At 42.5% G+C, this 17,176-nt stretch overlaps 2 protein-coding genes across 4 annotated transcripts in view; both read right to left on the bottom strand.

Moving 5' to 3' along the window:
• Positions 1–17,176, bottom strand: part of nagpa (N-acetylglucosamine-1-phosphodiester alpha-N-acetylglucosaminidase) — a 154,808-nt gene that overhangs the window by 41,097 nt on the left and 96,535 nt on the right. For all 3 annotated transcript variants that reach the window (XM_068031564.1, XM_068031565.1, XM_068031566.1), the window contains 2 exons: positions 9,544–9,749; positions 5,127–5,174 (listed from right to left, as the gene is read on the bottom strand). In XM_068031564.1, the coding sequence (XP_067887665.1) occupies positions 5,127–5,174; positions 9,544–9,749 (254 nt within the window). The remainder of the gene's footprint in view (positions 1–5,126; positions 5,175–9,543; positions 9,750–17,176) is intronic.
• ccne2 (cyclin E2) overlaps positions 1–17,176 on the bottom strand; it is a 266,305-nt gene that overhangs the window by 218,312 nt on the left and 30,817 nt on the right. The gene's annotated exons all lie outside the window — the stretch shown is intronic.

The following is a 17,176-nucleotide window of genomic DNA, read 5'->3' as shown; positions in this document are numbered from 1 at the left end:
CTCAGAGGGTTGTAAATCTTTGGAATTTTCTACCTCCGAAGCCTGTGGAAGCTCAGTCATGGAGTATGTTTAAAGCTGAGATTGACAGATTTCTAAATACAAATGACATAATGGGATATGAGGATAGTGTGGGAAAACGGCATTGAAATGGAAGATCAGCCGTGATCATACTGAATGGCGGGGCAGGCTTGATGGGCTGAATTGCCTACTCCTGCACCTATGTTCCTCTGTGCCTATGTCCCTCTTGTGGCAGCCTTCAAAGGGGGCATTCAGCGCTGGCTCATTACAAACAGCAACCCCAATTGCCCCATCTTACTGTGTTGCCTAATTTCCTGCCCAGCATGTCCGTTCACTTCTGAAGAGTCCCTTTCAATCCATGAACTTATTGTGGATGACTGCATCAACATCATGGTCTTGACAGAAAATGGCTGACAGGTGATGACACCTTCCCGTAAATGAAGCTTCCCCACCTGGTTATATCTTCCACCACTTGCCCGGTCAAGAATTTCAAATCACAACTTAGCCGAACCCCCCTACTCCTCTGGCACTTTCTCCTCCTTTGATCATCTCACCTTGTTGGAACTCCCTGCCTGCAACAGTAGTAGACTCGCCAACTTTAAGGGCATTTAAGTGGTCATTGGATAGACATATGGATGAAAATGGAATAGTGTAGGTCAGATGGTTTCACAGGTCGGCGCAACATCGAGGGCCGAAGGGCCTGTACTGCGCTGTAATGTTCTATATTCTATGTTTCACCCTTTTCATCTCTTCCAAAATCATCCTTTTCTCCTGCTCTCCTAAGTGCAATAAAAACTTTTGCACTGACATATCGTCACTGTTTTCCTCCCTCAGCATCAGCACCTAACAACTTCTCATTCCTGGTGATTTCAACCTACAGTCCGACTCATCATGCTCTCTCTCTCCTCAGTTCACCGCCCTCTCACCTTCAAATTTCTCCCTCCATGAAACTCCACAACCAATATTCACGACCACCTCTTGACCTTACCGTCTCAGGTGGTCTTGCTACTCCCATCCGAATCACATACAAGGCCAGTGGTGCAGTGGTTAGCACTGCAGCCTCACAGCTCCAGGGACCCGGGTTCGATTCTGGGCACTGCCTGTGTGGAGTTTGCAAGTTCTCCCTGTGTCTGCGTGGGTTTTCTCCGGGTGCTCCGGTTTCCTCCCACAAGCCAAAAGACTTGCAGGTTGGTAGGTAAATTGGCCATTATAAATTGTCACTAGTATAGGTAGGTGGTAGGGAAATATAGGGACAGATGGGGATGTTTGGTAGGAATATGGGATTAGTGTAGGATTAGTATAAGTGGGTGGTTGATGGTCGGCACAGACTCGGTGGGCCGAAGGGCCTGTTTCAGTGCTGTATCTCTAATCTAATCTAATCAGGTCACTTCTTCCAATCACTTGCCACCCACATCTCCCTTCCATACCCCAACCCTACCTCCTACTGTATCCGTCCCTGGAAAAAACTATCCCCCAATTCACTTACAACTGCACTTTTAAAATTCCAACTATTGAACCATTAGCCTTCAATTTGCCACAAAATTTCTGCAGCTACCTCCACTTTTGATGTCCTAGTCCCCAATAAAACTATTACTCTCTCTCACACTGGCCATTCCATCTGGCATGGCATCATTTTTGCACCCGTGTCCAAGGGATACAAACTTGAAAGGATATGGTGGTCAACTGGTTTAGCCATTCACTGCCAGATCTGGCTAGCCCACATAAAGCACTATAGTGTGCTGCTCTTGTCTGCTAAAACTGTTCAATATTCAAGGATCATCTTGGAATGCAAAAATAACCTCCAGCTTCTTTCCTCTACTGCAATTGAACTTGTTCGCTTTGATCGGAAAAATAGAAAAGCAACATATTATTTAAATGGAGAGAAATTGCAGAACTCAGATACAGAAAAATCTGGGTGCCCTGGTACATGAAACACAAGAAGTTCTTCTGCAGGCACAGCAAGTGATTAAGAAGGCAAATGCAATGTTCTTGCTTATTGCAAGGGGAATGAAATATAAAAGGAGAAATGTTTAGCTACAGTTGTACAGGGCATTGGTGAGACCACATCTAGAGTGGTGTGTACAGTTTTGGTCTCCTTACTTAAGAAAGGATATAATTGCACTGGAAGCAGTTCAAAGTAGGTTCACTCGACTGATTCCTGAGATGAGAGGGTTATCGTATGAGGAAAGTTTGGACAGGTTGGTACCAACAGGATGAGAGGTGATCTTATCGAAATATACAAGATCCTGAGGCAACTTGATAGAGTCGTTGTTGAAAGGATGTTTCCCCTTGTGGGAGAGACTAAAAATAAGGGGTCTCGCATTTAAGACAGATGTGAGGAGAGATTTTCTCTCCCCAGGGTCATGAGTCAGTGGAACACTCTTCCCCAGAGAGCGGTGGAGGCAGGGTCATTGAATATTTAAGGCAGAGGTAGACAGATTATTGATAAACAAGGGAGTCAAAGGGTATCGGGGGTAGGCAGGAAAGTGGAGTTGAGCCCTCAAACAGATCAGCCATGATCTTATCGAATGGCGGAGCAGGCTTGAGGGGCCGAATAGCCTACTCCTGCTCCTAGTTCTGGTTCGTATGCTCATATGCAAACCATCTTAAACCCCTCTCCTCTATCTCCTCCAGCCTCATCAACAATAAATGCAAGGAACTCATGACCTTTGTCACTAAGATCAAGACCATCCAATAAGCTGGCTCTGCTGCGTCCCTCCCTTCCACTGGCCCACTAGCCCAAACTTCCTCTAAATCTCCTCTTGAACTTACATCTTTCTCTGTTTCATCCCCTATCTCCCTTCATGCTCTCTGAGCTGATCTTGTCCATGAGAACCACCTCCTGCTCCCTCAACAATAATCCCACTAAACTGACCACCCACCTCCCCTCCTGGTTCCCATGTTAGCCGATATTGTTAATGATTCTCGCTCTTCAGGTGCTGACACCCTCTCCTTTAAATCTGCCGTCATCACTGCTCTCCTCCAAAAACCAACCTTTGACCCACCGTCCTTGAAAACCACCACTGATCTCCAAGCTCTTTTTCGTCTCCAAAGTCTTTCAATGTTTTGACACCTCCCAAATCCATGCCCATCTTTCCTGGAACTCCATGTTTGAATCCCTCCAATCAGGTTTCAGCCCCTGCTACACTGAAATGCCTTTCATCAAAGTCACAAATGACATCCTGTGGGACTGTAACAAACGTAAACTATCCCTCCTTGTCTTTCTCAATTTGCTCTGCAGCCTTTGATACGGCTGACCACACCACCCTCCTCCAATGCCTTGCCACTATCGTCCAACTGGATAGGACTACATTTGCCTGGTTCCATTCTTATCTATCTGATCATATTAAGAATATTACTTGCAATAGCTTCTCTTTCTGCTCCTGCACCGTTACCTCTGATGTCCTCCAAGGATCTATCCTTGGCCCCCTATTTCTCATCTACATGCTGCACCTTGGCAACATCATCCAAAAGCATAGCATTAGCTTTCACATGTAGGTTGATGACACCCAGCTTTACCTCACCACCATCTCTTAACTCCTCCACTGTTGCTAAATCATCAGACTGCTTATTCGACAACCAGCACGGAATAAGCAGACATCTCCAACTAAATATTGGGAAGACTGGAGCCATTAACTTTGATTCCGGCTCCGAACTCTGTTCTCTAGTCACAGAGGCCATCCCTCTCCCTGGCAACTGTCTGCAATTTTGATGTTATATTTCACTGTGATGAGCTTCCGATCATAGCTCCGCGCCATCACTAAGATCACCCATTTTTACTTCTGTAACCATACCCAACTTTGCCCCTGGCTCAGTTCATTTGCTGCTGAAATCCTCATTCACACCTTTGCAACCTCCAGACTTGACTATTCCAATACACTCAAGGTCAGCCTTCCACATTCTGCACTCTGTAAACTTGAAGTCATTCAAAACTCTGCTGCCCTTGTCCTTACTCGCACCAAGTCCTGTTCAGCTATCACCACTGTGCTTGCTGAACTACATTGGCACCCGATCAATCAACACCTTGATTTTAAAATTCTCATCCCTATTTTCAAATCCCTCCATGACCTTGCCCCTCCCTATCTCTGTAATCTCGTCCAGCACGACAACCCACAGATATGTGGTCATCTAATTCCGGCCTCTTGAGCAGCCCTGATTTTAATTGCTCCACCAGTGGTGGCCATGTCTTCACCTGCCTAGGCTCTGGAATTCCCTCCCTAAACCTCTCCGACACTCTAGCTCTATTTCTTCTTTTAAGAAGCTCCTTAAAATCCACCTCTTTGACCAAGCTTTTGGCCATCTGTCCTATATGGCGGTGTGTCTAATTTTGCTTTATAACGTTCCTGTGAAGCGCCATGGAACGATTTATTACTTTCAAGGCAAAAAATTTAAAGGGCTCATGCACTGGAAAAAAATACAGGGTACATTGCTTATGGCTGCTATATGCTTCATACATTATTTTAATGCATTCACATGAAAACAGCAGAAAATTCCACAAGTCCAGGGACAGTGATTTTTTTTAAAGCAACGATATACACAAGTCATGGCAACAAGAGCTGCGGAGTCAAATTAAATTTGAAACTATGTCCCAGATGTGGAAGACCAATTCATTTACTACTGTATGACCCCGTTGCTCTCTAAGATAAAGTTTTTGTGAGAAGCTTGATCTAGATTTTGGTGTCCCTTTCATCTGCCCACATTGGAATGCTGATTTTTTTTTTGGCAGAGGAAATGCATTTTGCAGGAATACTATCAAGATGATAGTAATAAGACAAGACTTAAAAAAGAGCTTTAATATGCAATTCTTGCTAAATTGTTAATGTTTTGAATGATGATATGCCTTTCTACTCAACTCAAATTATATTTCTATAGAGAAAGCAATTTTCAAAATTAAGCATTCCATTAAAAAGTGAAACTTCAAAACAAATATTATGGAGTTATAAAATAAAATACAAGCATGCCCTGAAGGGGTAGGTGGGGGGGATGGGGGGTAGGTGGGGGGGATGGGGGGTAGGTGGGGGGGATGGGGGGTAGGTGGGGGGGATGGGGGGGGGGGGGAAGAGGAACTTGAAGACAATGGAAAAAGCGGGAAAAACCGACATACTCACCATCACTACAGTTAGTGCCCATCCACCCAGCATCACAAAGACATCCACCTGCGTGATAAGCGGTAGAACTCATAAGTGGCAAAAAAAATTAAATTACCTGTTTTAAAAGTTTAAGTATATTAAACATGCACCTGGAAAATGTGTTTATATATTCCAATTTAAGTGACAGCATGCAGCATTTATAATCGAACGCTATTTGCCTACAACTGATATAAAAATATTGATACAAATACAATTAAGATGAAAGAATAATTCTTTGAAAGAAGCTGATATTTCATGTATCATGAAGTGGTAGAAGTGAATATAGGAAGAGAAAAATCACCTAGTAACACTGACCTAAGAATTTTGTGCACTTTTTGGTTAAGTAATGAAGATCTATACGACACAAGAAATAATCAGGTTGGAAGATCATGAATCTTCAACTTTAACCTACCATCTTAGTTACTTGCCCAGATGGAGCAGCATTGACACACTAATGAGGGTACTAAGGGATTCTGAAAGGATGTTTCCCCGTGTGGGAGAGACTAAAACTAGGCGGCACAGTTTAAAAATAAGGCATCGTCCATTTAAGGCAGAGATGAGGAGAAATTTTTTCTCAGAGGGTTGAGTGTCTTTGGAACTCTCTTTCCCAGAGAGCGGTGGAGGTAGGGTCACTGAATATTTTTTTTTTTTAAAAAGGCAGAGGTAGATAAATTCTTGATTAACAAGGGAGTTAAAGGGCATCGGGGGTAGGCGGGAAAGTGGAGTTGAGGCCACAATCAGATCAGCCACAATCTTATTAAATGGCAGAGCAGGCACGAAGGGACTGAATGGCCTACTGCTGCTCCTAATTAGTGTGCTTATATACTCGTAAACACAATTAAATAAGAACATAAGAACTAGGAGCAGGAGTAGGCAATTCAGCCCCTCGAGCCTGCTCCGCCATTCAATAAGATCATGGCTGATCTCATCTCGGCCTCAAGTCCACTTTCCTGCCCGTTCTCCATAACCCTTCAACCCATTACTAATTAAAAATCTGTCTATCTCCTCCTTAAATTTACTCAATGTCCCAGCATCCACCGCACTCTGGGGTAGTGAATTCCACAGACTCACAACCCTTTGAGAGAAGTAATTTCTCATCTGTTTTAAATCATCTACCCCTTATCCTAAAACTATGACCTCTCGTTCCAGAAAGCCCCACCAGAGGAAACATCCTCTCTACGTCTACTTTGCCAATCCCCTTAATCATCTTATATACCTCAATTAGATCTCCTCTCATTCTTCTAAACTCGAGAGTGTAAAGGCCTAAACTGCTCAATCCCTCTTCATAAGACAAACCTGGAATCAATCTAGTGAACCTCCTCTGAACTGCCTCCAATGCAACTACATCCCTCCTCAAGTAAGGGGACCAAAACTGCACGCAATACTCCAGGTGCGGTCTCACTAATGCCTTGTACAGTTGCAGCAACATGTCCCTACTTTTATACTCTATTCCTTTAGCAATAAATGCCAAAATTCCATTTGCCTTCCTTATTACCTGCTGTATCTGCATTCTAGCTTTCTGTGATGCATGCACGAGGACACCCAGATCTGTCTGCACCGAAGCACTCTGACGTTTCTCCATTTAGATAATAATTTGCCTTTCTATTCTTCCGACCAAAATGGATAACCTCACACTTATCCACGTTAAACTCCATCTGCCAAATTTTGGCCCATTCATCTAACCTATCCATATGTAAATTTCTTATTTCTTTATTGTAACTTACTATCCCACCTATTTAGTGTCATCTGCAAATTTGGCAATAGTACCTTCTATCCCCGCATCCAAGTCATTAATATAGATTGTAAATAGCTGGGGCCCCGAGGACTGAACCCTGCGGCACCCCACCAGTTACATCTTGCCAACCAGAAAAAGACCAATTTATCCAGCTCTGTTTTCTGTTGGTTAGCCAATCCTCTATCCAAGCTAATAAATTGCCCCTAACCCCATGTGATCTTACCTTGTATATTAACCTTTTGTGCGGCACCTTATCAAATGTCTTCTGGAAGTCCAGATATACTACATCTACAGGATCCCCATTATCCACTTTACTTGTTACATCTTCGAAGAACTCTAGCAAATTAGTCAAACATGATTTACCCTTCATAAAACCATGCTGTCTCTGATGGATTGTGTTTTGACTTTCTAAATATCCTGTTATTACTTCCTTAATAACGGATTCTAACAATATCCCAACGACAGATGATAAACTAACTGATCTATAGTTTCCTACTTTCTGCCTCCCTCCCTTTTTGATTAAGGGCATTATAGTAGCAATTTTCCAATCCACTGGAACCTTTCCCGCATCTAGGAAATTTTGGAATATTATAACCAATGGATCCACTATCTCCGCTGCCACTTCCTTTAAGACCCTAAGTTGTAGGCCATCAGGCCCTGGGGACTTGACTGCCTTCAACCCCAATAGTTTGCTCAGTACTTTTCCCCTAGTGATGATGATTGTTCTAAGTTCCTCCATTTCGATAACCTCTGCATTATCTGTTACTATTGGGATGGTACCAGTGTCCTCTGAAAATGGAGGCAAAATACTGATTTAATGTCTCCACCATTTGCATTCCTCATTAACTCCCCAGTCTCATTCTCCAAGGGACAATATTCACTTTAACTACTCTCTTCCCTTTTATACACTTACAGAAGCTTTTGCTATCCGTTTTTATATTTTGCACTAGTTTTCTTTCATGATTTACCTTTGCTCTTATTACTTTTTTAGTAACTCTTTGTTGATCTTTAAAAGTTTCCCAATCTTCCAGCCTGCCACTGGCCTTTGCAATATGGTATGCCTTAGTTTTTGTCTTTATGTTATCCTTAACTTCCTTGCTTAGCCATGGATGTTTTTTCCATGGTAGAGTTATGCTAAAATGCATCAGTTCAGAGAATCCAGCTGGGTAAGGGGCACAGTAAGAGAGTAGCTAAGAGGGAGCTCTGTACTTGCAGTCAAAGAATGAGGAAAATTCTAATCAGTAAGTTCAATGTCCTTCATGTATTTAATCTCTGTAGATCTTCAAAAAGTTAGTGTTTTAAATATTGAAGTATAAAGAAAACTTTAAAAATCAAGAGCTGGCATACATGAAAAGAAGAAATAAAAGCAAAGTACTGCAGATGCTGGAAATCTGAAATAAAAACAAGAAATGCTGGAAATACTCAGCACGTCTGGCAGCATCTGTGGAGAGAGCAGAGTTAACATTTCAGGTCAGTGACCCTTCTTCAGAACTGACAAATATTAGAAATGTAAAAGGTTTTAAGCAAGTAAAGCAGGAGTGGGGCAAGAGATAACAAAAGGTGAAGGTGTTGATAGGACAGGATCACAGAATAACTGACCAGGTGGTCATGGAACAAAGGCAAACGGTATGTTAATGGTGTGCTGAAAGACAAAGCAGTAGTGCAGAGAGGGTGTGAATGACTGAAGCACAGAGCACTCCAAGCACAAACATAAAAAAAAATTAAAAACCAAAACAGTGGGCAAGCACAGTGGAAACAAACTAAAAAAATCTAAAACAACCAAATAAAGGAAAAAGAAAAAAATATAATAACTAAGCACGAAAAAGGGCGACCAGTCATGCTCTGAAATTACTGAACTCAATGTTCAGTCCGGTAGGCTGTAGTGTGCCTAATCGGTAAATGAGGTGCTGTTCTTCGAGTTTGCGTTGATGTTCGCTGGAACACTGCAGCAATCCCAGGACAGAGATGTGAGCATGCGAGCAGAGGGGGTGTGTTGAAATGGCTAGCAACCAGAAGCTCGGGGTCATGCTTACGGACTGAGCGGAGGTGTTCCACAAAGCAGTCACCCAATCTGCGTTTGGTCTCCCCAATGTAGAGGAGACCACATTGTGAGCAGCGAATACAGTATACTAAATTCAAAGAAGTACAAGTAAATCACTGCTTCACCTGAAAGGAGTCTTCAAACTACAACTAAAATGATGCAATCTCATCTTGGTTACAACCTCGTTGCCGATTCTCAATACCAAATGCTCAGTTGATTGAACTGTAACTGCTAAGTGTCAACTATAGCTCAGTTAGTAGCACACTCGCCCCCTAAATCAGATGGTTGTGGATTCAATTCCCACTCCAGGTCTTGAGCACAAAAATCAAGACGGACACCCCAGCAGTGAGGAAGTGCTGCACTGTTGGAGGTGCCATCTCCTGGTGTCCTGGCCAATATTCATCAATCAACCTTAAGAAAAACAGATTATCTGGTCATTATCACATTGCTGTTCGTGGGAGCAAATTGGTTGCCATGTTTCCTACATTGCAACAGTGACTACACTTCAAAAGTACTTCATTAGCTGGAAAGTATTTTGGGAAGTCCCATGGTCATGAAAGGTGCTTTATAATACGTTTTTCTTTTCTGCAATTTAATTAAGGAAAAACATTGATACATACCCTCAGAACACATTCCATGTAGAGTACAATTTGAAGGTCCACAGTTAAGCAGGTTACAAGCTGGGCCAGACCAAAAACCTGTGCAGTAACAATCTCCTAGTAAACAAGCTCCGTGGCCACTGCAGTCTGCAGGGAAACATTCAGGTTCATGAACACACACGACTGTGGAAACAGCCCGAGGACAACGCCACATGGGATCAGATAAACTGTTGAAGAAAAGATCTAACTTGGGAAATGACCTTAATTAATTGACAGAAATAAGACATTGGCATTTGTATTGCAGTTTAATATAGGTATTCATGGATTAATCAAACAAACAATAATGTACTTAGAGTACAATAAAAGCAAAACACTGCGGATGCTGGAAATCTGAAATAAAAACAAGAAATGCTGGAACCACTCAGCAGGTCTGGCAGCATCTGTGGAAAGAGAAGCAGAGTTAACATTTTGGGTCAGTGACCCTTCTTTGGAACTCGGAATGTACTTAGAGTCTTCAATTTAGAAATGCTCAAGTACATGTGTCTTGCATGAAGATTATACATTAATTTTCAATTCATATTCATTTGTAAAAGCAATAAATAAAAGGAATATTGTATCACACATTTATATTTAAAAGTTTTTGACAAGTAGTCGATCATACAAATACATCGAATATGTCAAAAATTGGTGTGATGGTTGCAACATTTCATTTCAAAAGTGCAGGAAAATCCATTTGTGTCAACATTAACCTATTATACCTGCAGGTAGTGCTGTGATAAGTTTAGCTAAAACAGCAATAGTTAGATAGTATCGGGGTTTGCATAGTCTCCCAGGCTCTAGCAACTATGTGTCATTGTGCAGCTTCCCAAGATTTTCTCAGCCTGTAGCCACATTGGTATAAGAAAACTAGGTAAGTTTTAAATTCTGAAATGCAACTAAAACTTTTAACTTTCATCCTAACAGACTACAGACTTCACCTACCTCTCCGAGAATATCCCTTGGTCCATGGCCACCTAAGTTGGCCCGCTTGAATCTACAGGGCCATTGACCAATTACCCTACCTTTGCCCACCAGTCAAGCTAGTCACTTCTTTGGTCCATTTGCCCATCCCAACCATCAGGTGGCATTGAAACGTTGCCTCCTTTCTTATATATTGTGACCATTGTCGAGGTCCCAACAACGACTGATGCCATACAAAGACATACCCTGCACCCTCATAACTGAGCAGCAATTTGGCTTCTTCTTGACCTCTTTTCTCCCCCACCATATCAGCAGAATGTTACCTGGTGCCACAGATCATATCAGATGCACCTTCTCTAATGAACAGTACAGCCCCATCCTATCCCATTACCCCCAGCACGTCCAGGGTCCCCTCACTAACCAGAATTTGCACTGTATAAGCCCCCTTCCCAAATGTTCAGCATGATGTACCCACCCACAAGCAATACTTTGGGTAATTTCACCCTTCATCATCATTTATACCTCCATCTCACTGAGCAGCATGACAGGCATTTCCTCAACTCCACCTCCCTGATTATCGAGATATATTTAGTGCAGCAATACTTTGGGCCCCATTTTCTCGCATATCTCCCAGCTTAGACCTCTTACAAGTTCGGAGGCAGGGGCTAAAGCCGGGAGGCAAGGCATTTTGGAGTCATGAGCAGTGGCGATCAGAATATTGCTTTATAAGAAAGCAACTTTCCTTTTTTTCGGCAGGTGATCTTTAGAGTTAGTTTCCCCTAGTACAGCTGGCATTGACTGCGTCAAGGCAAACCAACAATGAAGCAGTAACGAAGCATCGGGCTCCTTATTTGCATACGCAAGAAGCCCAACCGAAAATGGTGGTCAGAAATGAACGTGTGCTTCCTACCTGCACTTTGGGACCTTAGAAGGCTGCATAGCACTTGAAAAACTGGCACTACCTAACCTGATTTCTAGGCCATTAAATTCAGTTAAAAAAAAAGAGCAAGCAGGAAAAAAAAATCTGACAAAAAGGAATGTGACAGAGGAAACTCAGGTAAACTCCAATGGTGTTGACCACATGTGTACTGACTGGGGATCCTCACCCTAAGCCTCTGTGAAGGCAGCCCGAGGTAGCAGCAATCATTATGATTGAATTTTACGTTCAGTTTGAGGGACAGAGGAATGGGTCCAAGACTAGTATTTTAAACTTAAATAAGGACAATTATGAGGGCATGAAAGCAGAGCTAGCTAACGTGAACTGGCAAATTGGGTTAAGGGATAAGTCAATAGGGATGCATTGGCAGTAACTTAAGGGGATATTCCAGAATACAGAATACACTCCAACAAGAAAAATTCCAAGAGGAGGACCCAATATACATAATTAACTAAAAAAAGTTAAAGATAGCATTACGAGTGCTTCTTTATTTTGTTAAATTTTGAAGATTTGGTTTAAAACTGAAAAAAAAAGAGTCCATGGATTATGTTTTGTTTTTACAAGCGTCACTGAGAGGTCTGGACTGTAAACAGGTACCGGAAGGCATCGGTTATCAAATAATTAGCCAAAGGGGGTTGTTTTTGACTTGGGGGAAGTTGTTTAGAGAAGTGACAGGTCAAGATTTATAGGAGTCAGGTGGCTTGACTCCTGAGATGTTTTGGTTGTACTTTGGACAGCGAGTTGGGATATGGACAACAATTTGAAAAGACTGTTGAGAAAACTTGCCAAAAGAACACCCAGCTCAGTCTGTTCCTGCTCTTTGAAAAAGCCTGACAGTTTCCATCTCTTGAGAAGTATAAGAAACTGCCTGAAACCAGTTACTGCATTTTCCCTGGAAAGCCTACCCAAACTGATCTTTGTCGCTTGTCAAGAACTGTTCTTGGAAGATCCCAGCAACAGCCGTCTATACGTATTTGGGATGCCAAACCAAAAAGGTCTTCTGATATCTTTTCATATCGTTGCTTTTTTTGTTCAAGAATTAGCAAGTATTTTGGTGAACGTATTTTTTTTCTACTGGAGCTCTAAAGAGCAAATTTCTATTTTTTCAGTTAACCTGCGTGTGTGTGTGCACACGAGCAAGAGAGCGAGGTTAAAGTAAAAAGGGAACTTTTAGATTTCAATCTGTGTTTATGTTTTGCCTCATTATTGGTTTAGACTGGTCTTATAATAAACTTATTTTTATTGTTTATTAAAGAAACCTGGTTGGTGTTTTTTTTATTCTGGGATAAAAATAGTCCATAACTGACCGTATCAGTAAGTGGGAAAAAATTTAAATATATGTTGTGATCTGTGGAGAAGTGGAACTAGAACAGTGCACTCCTCCCGCCTTGATCATAACAGTAGCAAAGGACAGAATGTAAAGAACAGCACAGAGTGACTAAAAGATTGACAAGGAGGGAAAAATTAGAGTACAAGAGAAAGCTAGCTAGAAATATAAAAGGATAGTAAGAGCTTCTTTGATATTTAAAAAAGAAAAGGAGTTAAAGTGAGGGTTGGTCCTATAGAAAGTGAGTCTGGGAACTTACTAAGAGAAAATAAGGAGATGGCAGATAAATTGAACAGTTATTTAGCATTGGTCTTCACTACAGGAGGATACAAGTAACATCCCAGAAATAGCCGTAAATCAGGAAAAGAGAGGGAGGGAGGGAGGAACTCACTCAAGACAATTACAACCACCAGGGAAGTGGTACTGAGCAGATTGTTGGAGCTGCGGGCTGACAAGTCTCTGGGTAATGATGGACTTCATCCTATGGCCCGAAAAGAAGTGTCTAGGTGAGATAGTTGATGCATCGGTTTTAATTTTCCAAAATTCCCTAGATTCAGAGAAGGTTGTATTAGATTGGCTAACTGTGAATGTAACTTCTTTATTCAAAAAGGGAGGGAGACAGAAAGCAGGAAGCTATAGGGCAGTTAACTTAACATCTGTCATAGGGAAACTGTTAGAAGCTATGAAAGACATTATAGCAGGGCATTTAGAAAAATTCACGGTAAATCAGGCAGAGTCAACATGGTTTTGTGAAAGGGAAATCATGGCTAACCAATTTATTGGAGTTCTTCGAAGAAGTAACATGTGCTGTGGATAAAGGGGAATCAGTGGATGTGCAGTACTTAGATTTCCAGAAGGCATTTGATAAGGTGCCACATCAAAGGTTGTTGCAGAAAATAAAAGCTCATGGTGTAGGGGACAACGTATGGCAAGATGTAATGAGTGGTGTGCCATAGGGATCAGTGTGGGGTTTATATAAATTACTTAGATGAAGGGACCGAAGGTATGGTTGCTACATTTGCTAATGACACAAAGATAGGTAGGAAAGTAAGTAGTGAAGAGGACATAAGGAGGCTACAAAGGGATAGAGAGATGTTAAGCGAGTGGGCAAAGATCTGGCAAATGGAGTATAATGTGGGAAAATGTGAAATTGCCCATTTTGACAAGAAGAATAAAAAAGCATTATCTAAACAGTGAGAGATTGCAGAGTTCTGAGATGTAGAGGCATCTGGGTATCCTAGTGCATAGAACTATCTATCGCAAAAGGTTAGTATGCAGGTTCAGCACGTAATTAGAAAAGCTAAAGGAATATTATCGTTTATTACGAAGGAAATTCAATACAAAAGTAGGGAGGTTATGCTTCAGTTATACAGGGCATTGGTGAGACCACATCTGAAGTACTGTGTACAGTATTGGTCTCCTTATTTAAGGAAGGATGTAAATACGTTGGCGGCAGTAGAGAGAAGGTTTACTAGACTAATACCTGGAATGGGTGGGTTGTCTTATGAGGAAAGGTTAGACAGGCTAGGCTTATATCTTCTGGAGTCTAGGAGAGCAAGAGGCGACTTGATTGAAACATACAAGATCCTGAGGGGTCTTGACAGGGTGGATGGGGAAAGGGTGTTTCCCCTTGTGAGAAAATCTAGAACTAGGAGGTCACTATTTAAAAAAAAAGGGGGTCACCCATTTAAGATCGATGAGGAGAAATTGTTTCTCTGAGGGTCGAGTGTCTTTGGAACTCTCTTCCTCAAAAAGGCAGAAGCAGAGTCTTTAAATATTGTTAAGTCAAAGGAGATAGATTCTTGATAAGCACAGTGGCGCAGTGGTTAGCACCGCAGCCTCACAGCTCCAGGGACCCGGGTTCGATTCCGGGTACTGCCTGTGTGGAGTTTGCAAGTTCTCCCTGTGTCTGCGTGGGTTTTCTCCGGGTGCTCCGGTTTCCTCCCACAAGCCAAAAGACTTGCAGGTTGATAGGTAAATTGGCCATTATAAATTGTCACTAGTATAGGTAGGTGGTAGGAAAATATAGGGACAGGTGGGGATGTTTGGTAGGAATATGGGATTAGTGTAGGATTAGTATAAATGGGTGGTTGATGTTCGGCACAGACTCGGTGGGCCGAAGGGCCTGTTTCAGTGCTGTATCTCTAATCTAATCTAATCAAGGGGGTGAAAGGTTATCTGGGGTTGGTGGGAATGTGGAGTCGAGGTTACAATCAGATCAGCCATGATCTTAACGAATGGCGCAGCAGGCTCAAGGGGCCGAGTGGTCTACTCCTGCTCCTAATTCGTATCTTCGTAAGCAACAGCCCACATCTTTTTCATTCTCAGTGGCTCTGGTGCAGCTGTCCTCCATCACCAGCGCCTGCCGTCTAAGAGAAAATGGCAGCGGTGGTCAAGGTCTGAAGTTGTTAAACTCAGTTTTAAGGCCAGAACGTTGTAAAACATGGAGAAAGATGGAGATGCTGTTCTTCGAGCTTTCGCTGAGCTTCATTAGAACAGTATGGGTCAGAGTGGAAGTGGGATGGAGAATTCATGTTGCAAAAGACTGCAAGTTCAGTCACAACTGTAGGTTGAATCTAAGTGTTCAGCAAAATGATCACCCAATCTGGGTTTAATCTACTGAATGTAGAGAAACCATATTGTGAACAGTCAATAAAGTATACTAAGTTGGAAGTAGTACAAGTAAGTCGGTGCCTTACTGGAAGAAATGTTTGGGGCCCTGAATATTAGACAGTAGTTGAAAGGGCAGAGGTTTCATCTCCTGTGCTTGGATAGGAAGGTGTCATGGGACAGGGAGGGAGTGTTGGGTGCAACTGAGGAGAGCATTAAGGTGTTGAGGGAATGGTCCCTTCGGAATACAGGGGAGCAAGAGATGTATTCGGTGGTGGTAGCAACTCGCTGGAGGTGGCAGAAAAGGATGATCCAGTGATTACGGAAGTTGGTGGGGTGGTGAGGACAAGGATAACTGCATTATGGTTCTGGGAGGGTGGGGAAGGGGCAAGAGCAAAAGAGCAGGAAATAGAATTGATATGGTCGCAGGCCTGACAACTACTGTGGGGGCAGGGGGACTCCTTGGTTGAGGCCGAAGAAAGACATATCAGACACACTGATATTGAAAGTGACATCAAAACTGATACAACAAAAACAGAGAAACTGGGAGAATGGAATAGAGTCCTTACAGGAAGGAGCATAGGAGGGGAGGTGGTGGTGTAGTGGTAATGTCACTGGACTAGTTATCCAGAGTCCAGGCTTTGGGGACATGGGTTCAACACCCATGGTCAATAGCCTGAATAAGATGCTGAGCACCACAGAATGAAGCTTATTGCTAACTGAAGCCTGTAGCTGAGATACCGCTCTGTGGAGACAAGCCTGTTTTCTCAGGTTTGGTTGTGAATGCGCAAAATTAATACTTACAGTATCTAATCTACAACTAAAATTATAGACAACTAGTTTGTGGAAACAAATATTGACAATTTAAACGGAGAATAAAAAAGTTAAACATACTCAAGTACAGTGTGTCTTATGCTCAAGAAAAATTGTTTGAATTTATGATTTGTTGCTTTTGGACTTGTGGAATAGAGTGGTGATTGATGATCAACTGGTGGTGTCAGGGTGGGGTGTTGGCAATGGAAGAAACAAGAATGGAGAGAAGTCAGGTTAATCCCTGAAGAGGAAGGTGGAAAAATGGTTGTTAGGAGCTAAAAGTGAGATAATTAGGGTTGCTGCTTCGGGTGAACCAGTGATGGGTTTTTTTTTAGATTAGATTAGATATACAGCACTGAAACAGGCCCTTCGGCCCACCGAGTCTGTGCCGAACATCAGCCACCCATTTATACTAATCCTACACTAATCCCATATTCCTACCAAACATCCCCACCAGTTCTTATATTTCCCTACCACCTACCTATACTAGTGACAATTTATAATGGCCAATTTACTTATCAACCTGCAAGTCTTTTGGCTTGTGGGAGGAAACCGGAGCACCCGGAGGAAACCCACGCAGACACAGGGAGAACTTGCAAACTCCACACAGGCAGTACCAGGAATCGAACCCGGGTCCCTGGAGCTGTGAGGCTGCGGTGCTAACCACTGCGCCACTGTGCCGCCCGTGTGGCAGAAAATACCAAGGGAAGTGTGGAGGGAGAAAGTGGGTGGTGGTAAAAGAACATTTAAGAGGGAATGTGGAGAAGTATCAAATGGGGTGAGGAATCAGAAGAGGGTGCTGGAGAAGGAGTAGGTCAATGGCAGAATGGCTAGATGAAATGCCATCTTGTCTGTATAATAGCGACTACACTGCAAAAGTTAGTTATTCACTTGTTATGAAGCAAGTTCTTTATTTCAATGGCTTAAATTTTGTGGAATCTAAATTGATGCCTCCTCCTGAACATTTGGACACTGGTGATCTTAAATCCCTAATATGCAAGGCTGCT

Source organism: Heterodontus francisci, chromosome 5 (assembly GCF_036365525.1).
Source record: "Heterodontus francisci isolate sHetFra1 chromosome 5, sHetFra1.hap1, whole genome shotgun sequence".
NCBI lineage: Eukaryota > Metazoa > Chordata > Chondrichthyes > Heterodontiformes > Heterodontidae > Heterodontus > Heterodontus francisci.
The sequence above is the reverse complement of the archived record's forward strand: the minus strand, read 5'-3'. Positions and strand labels throughout refer to the sequence as shown.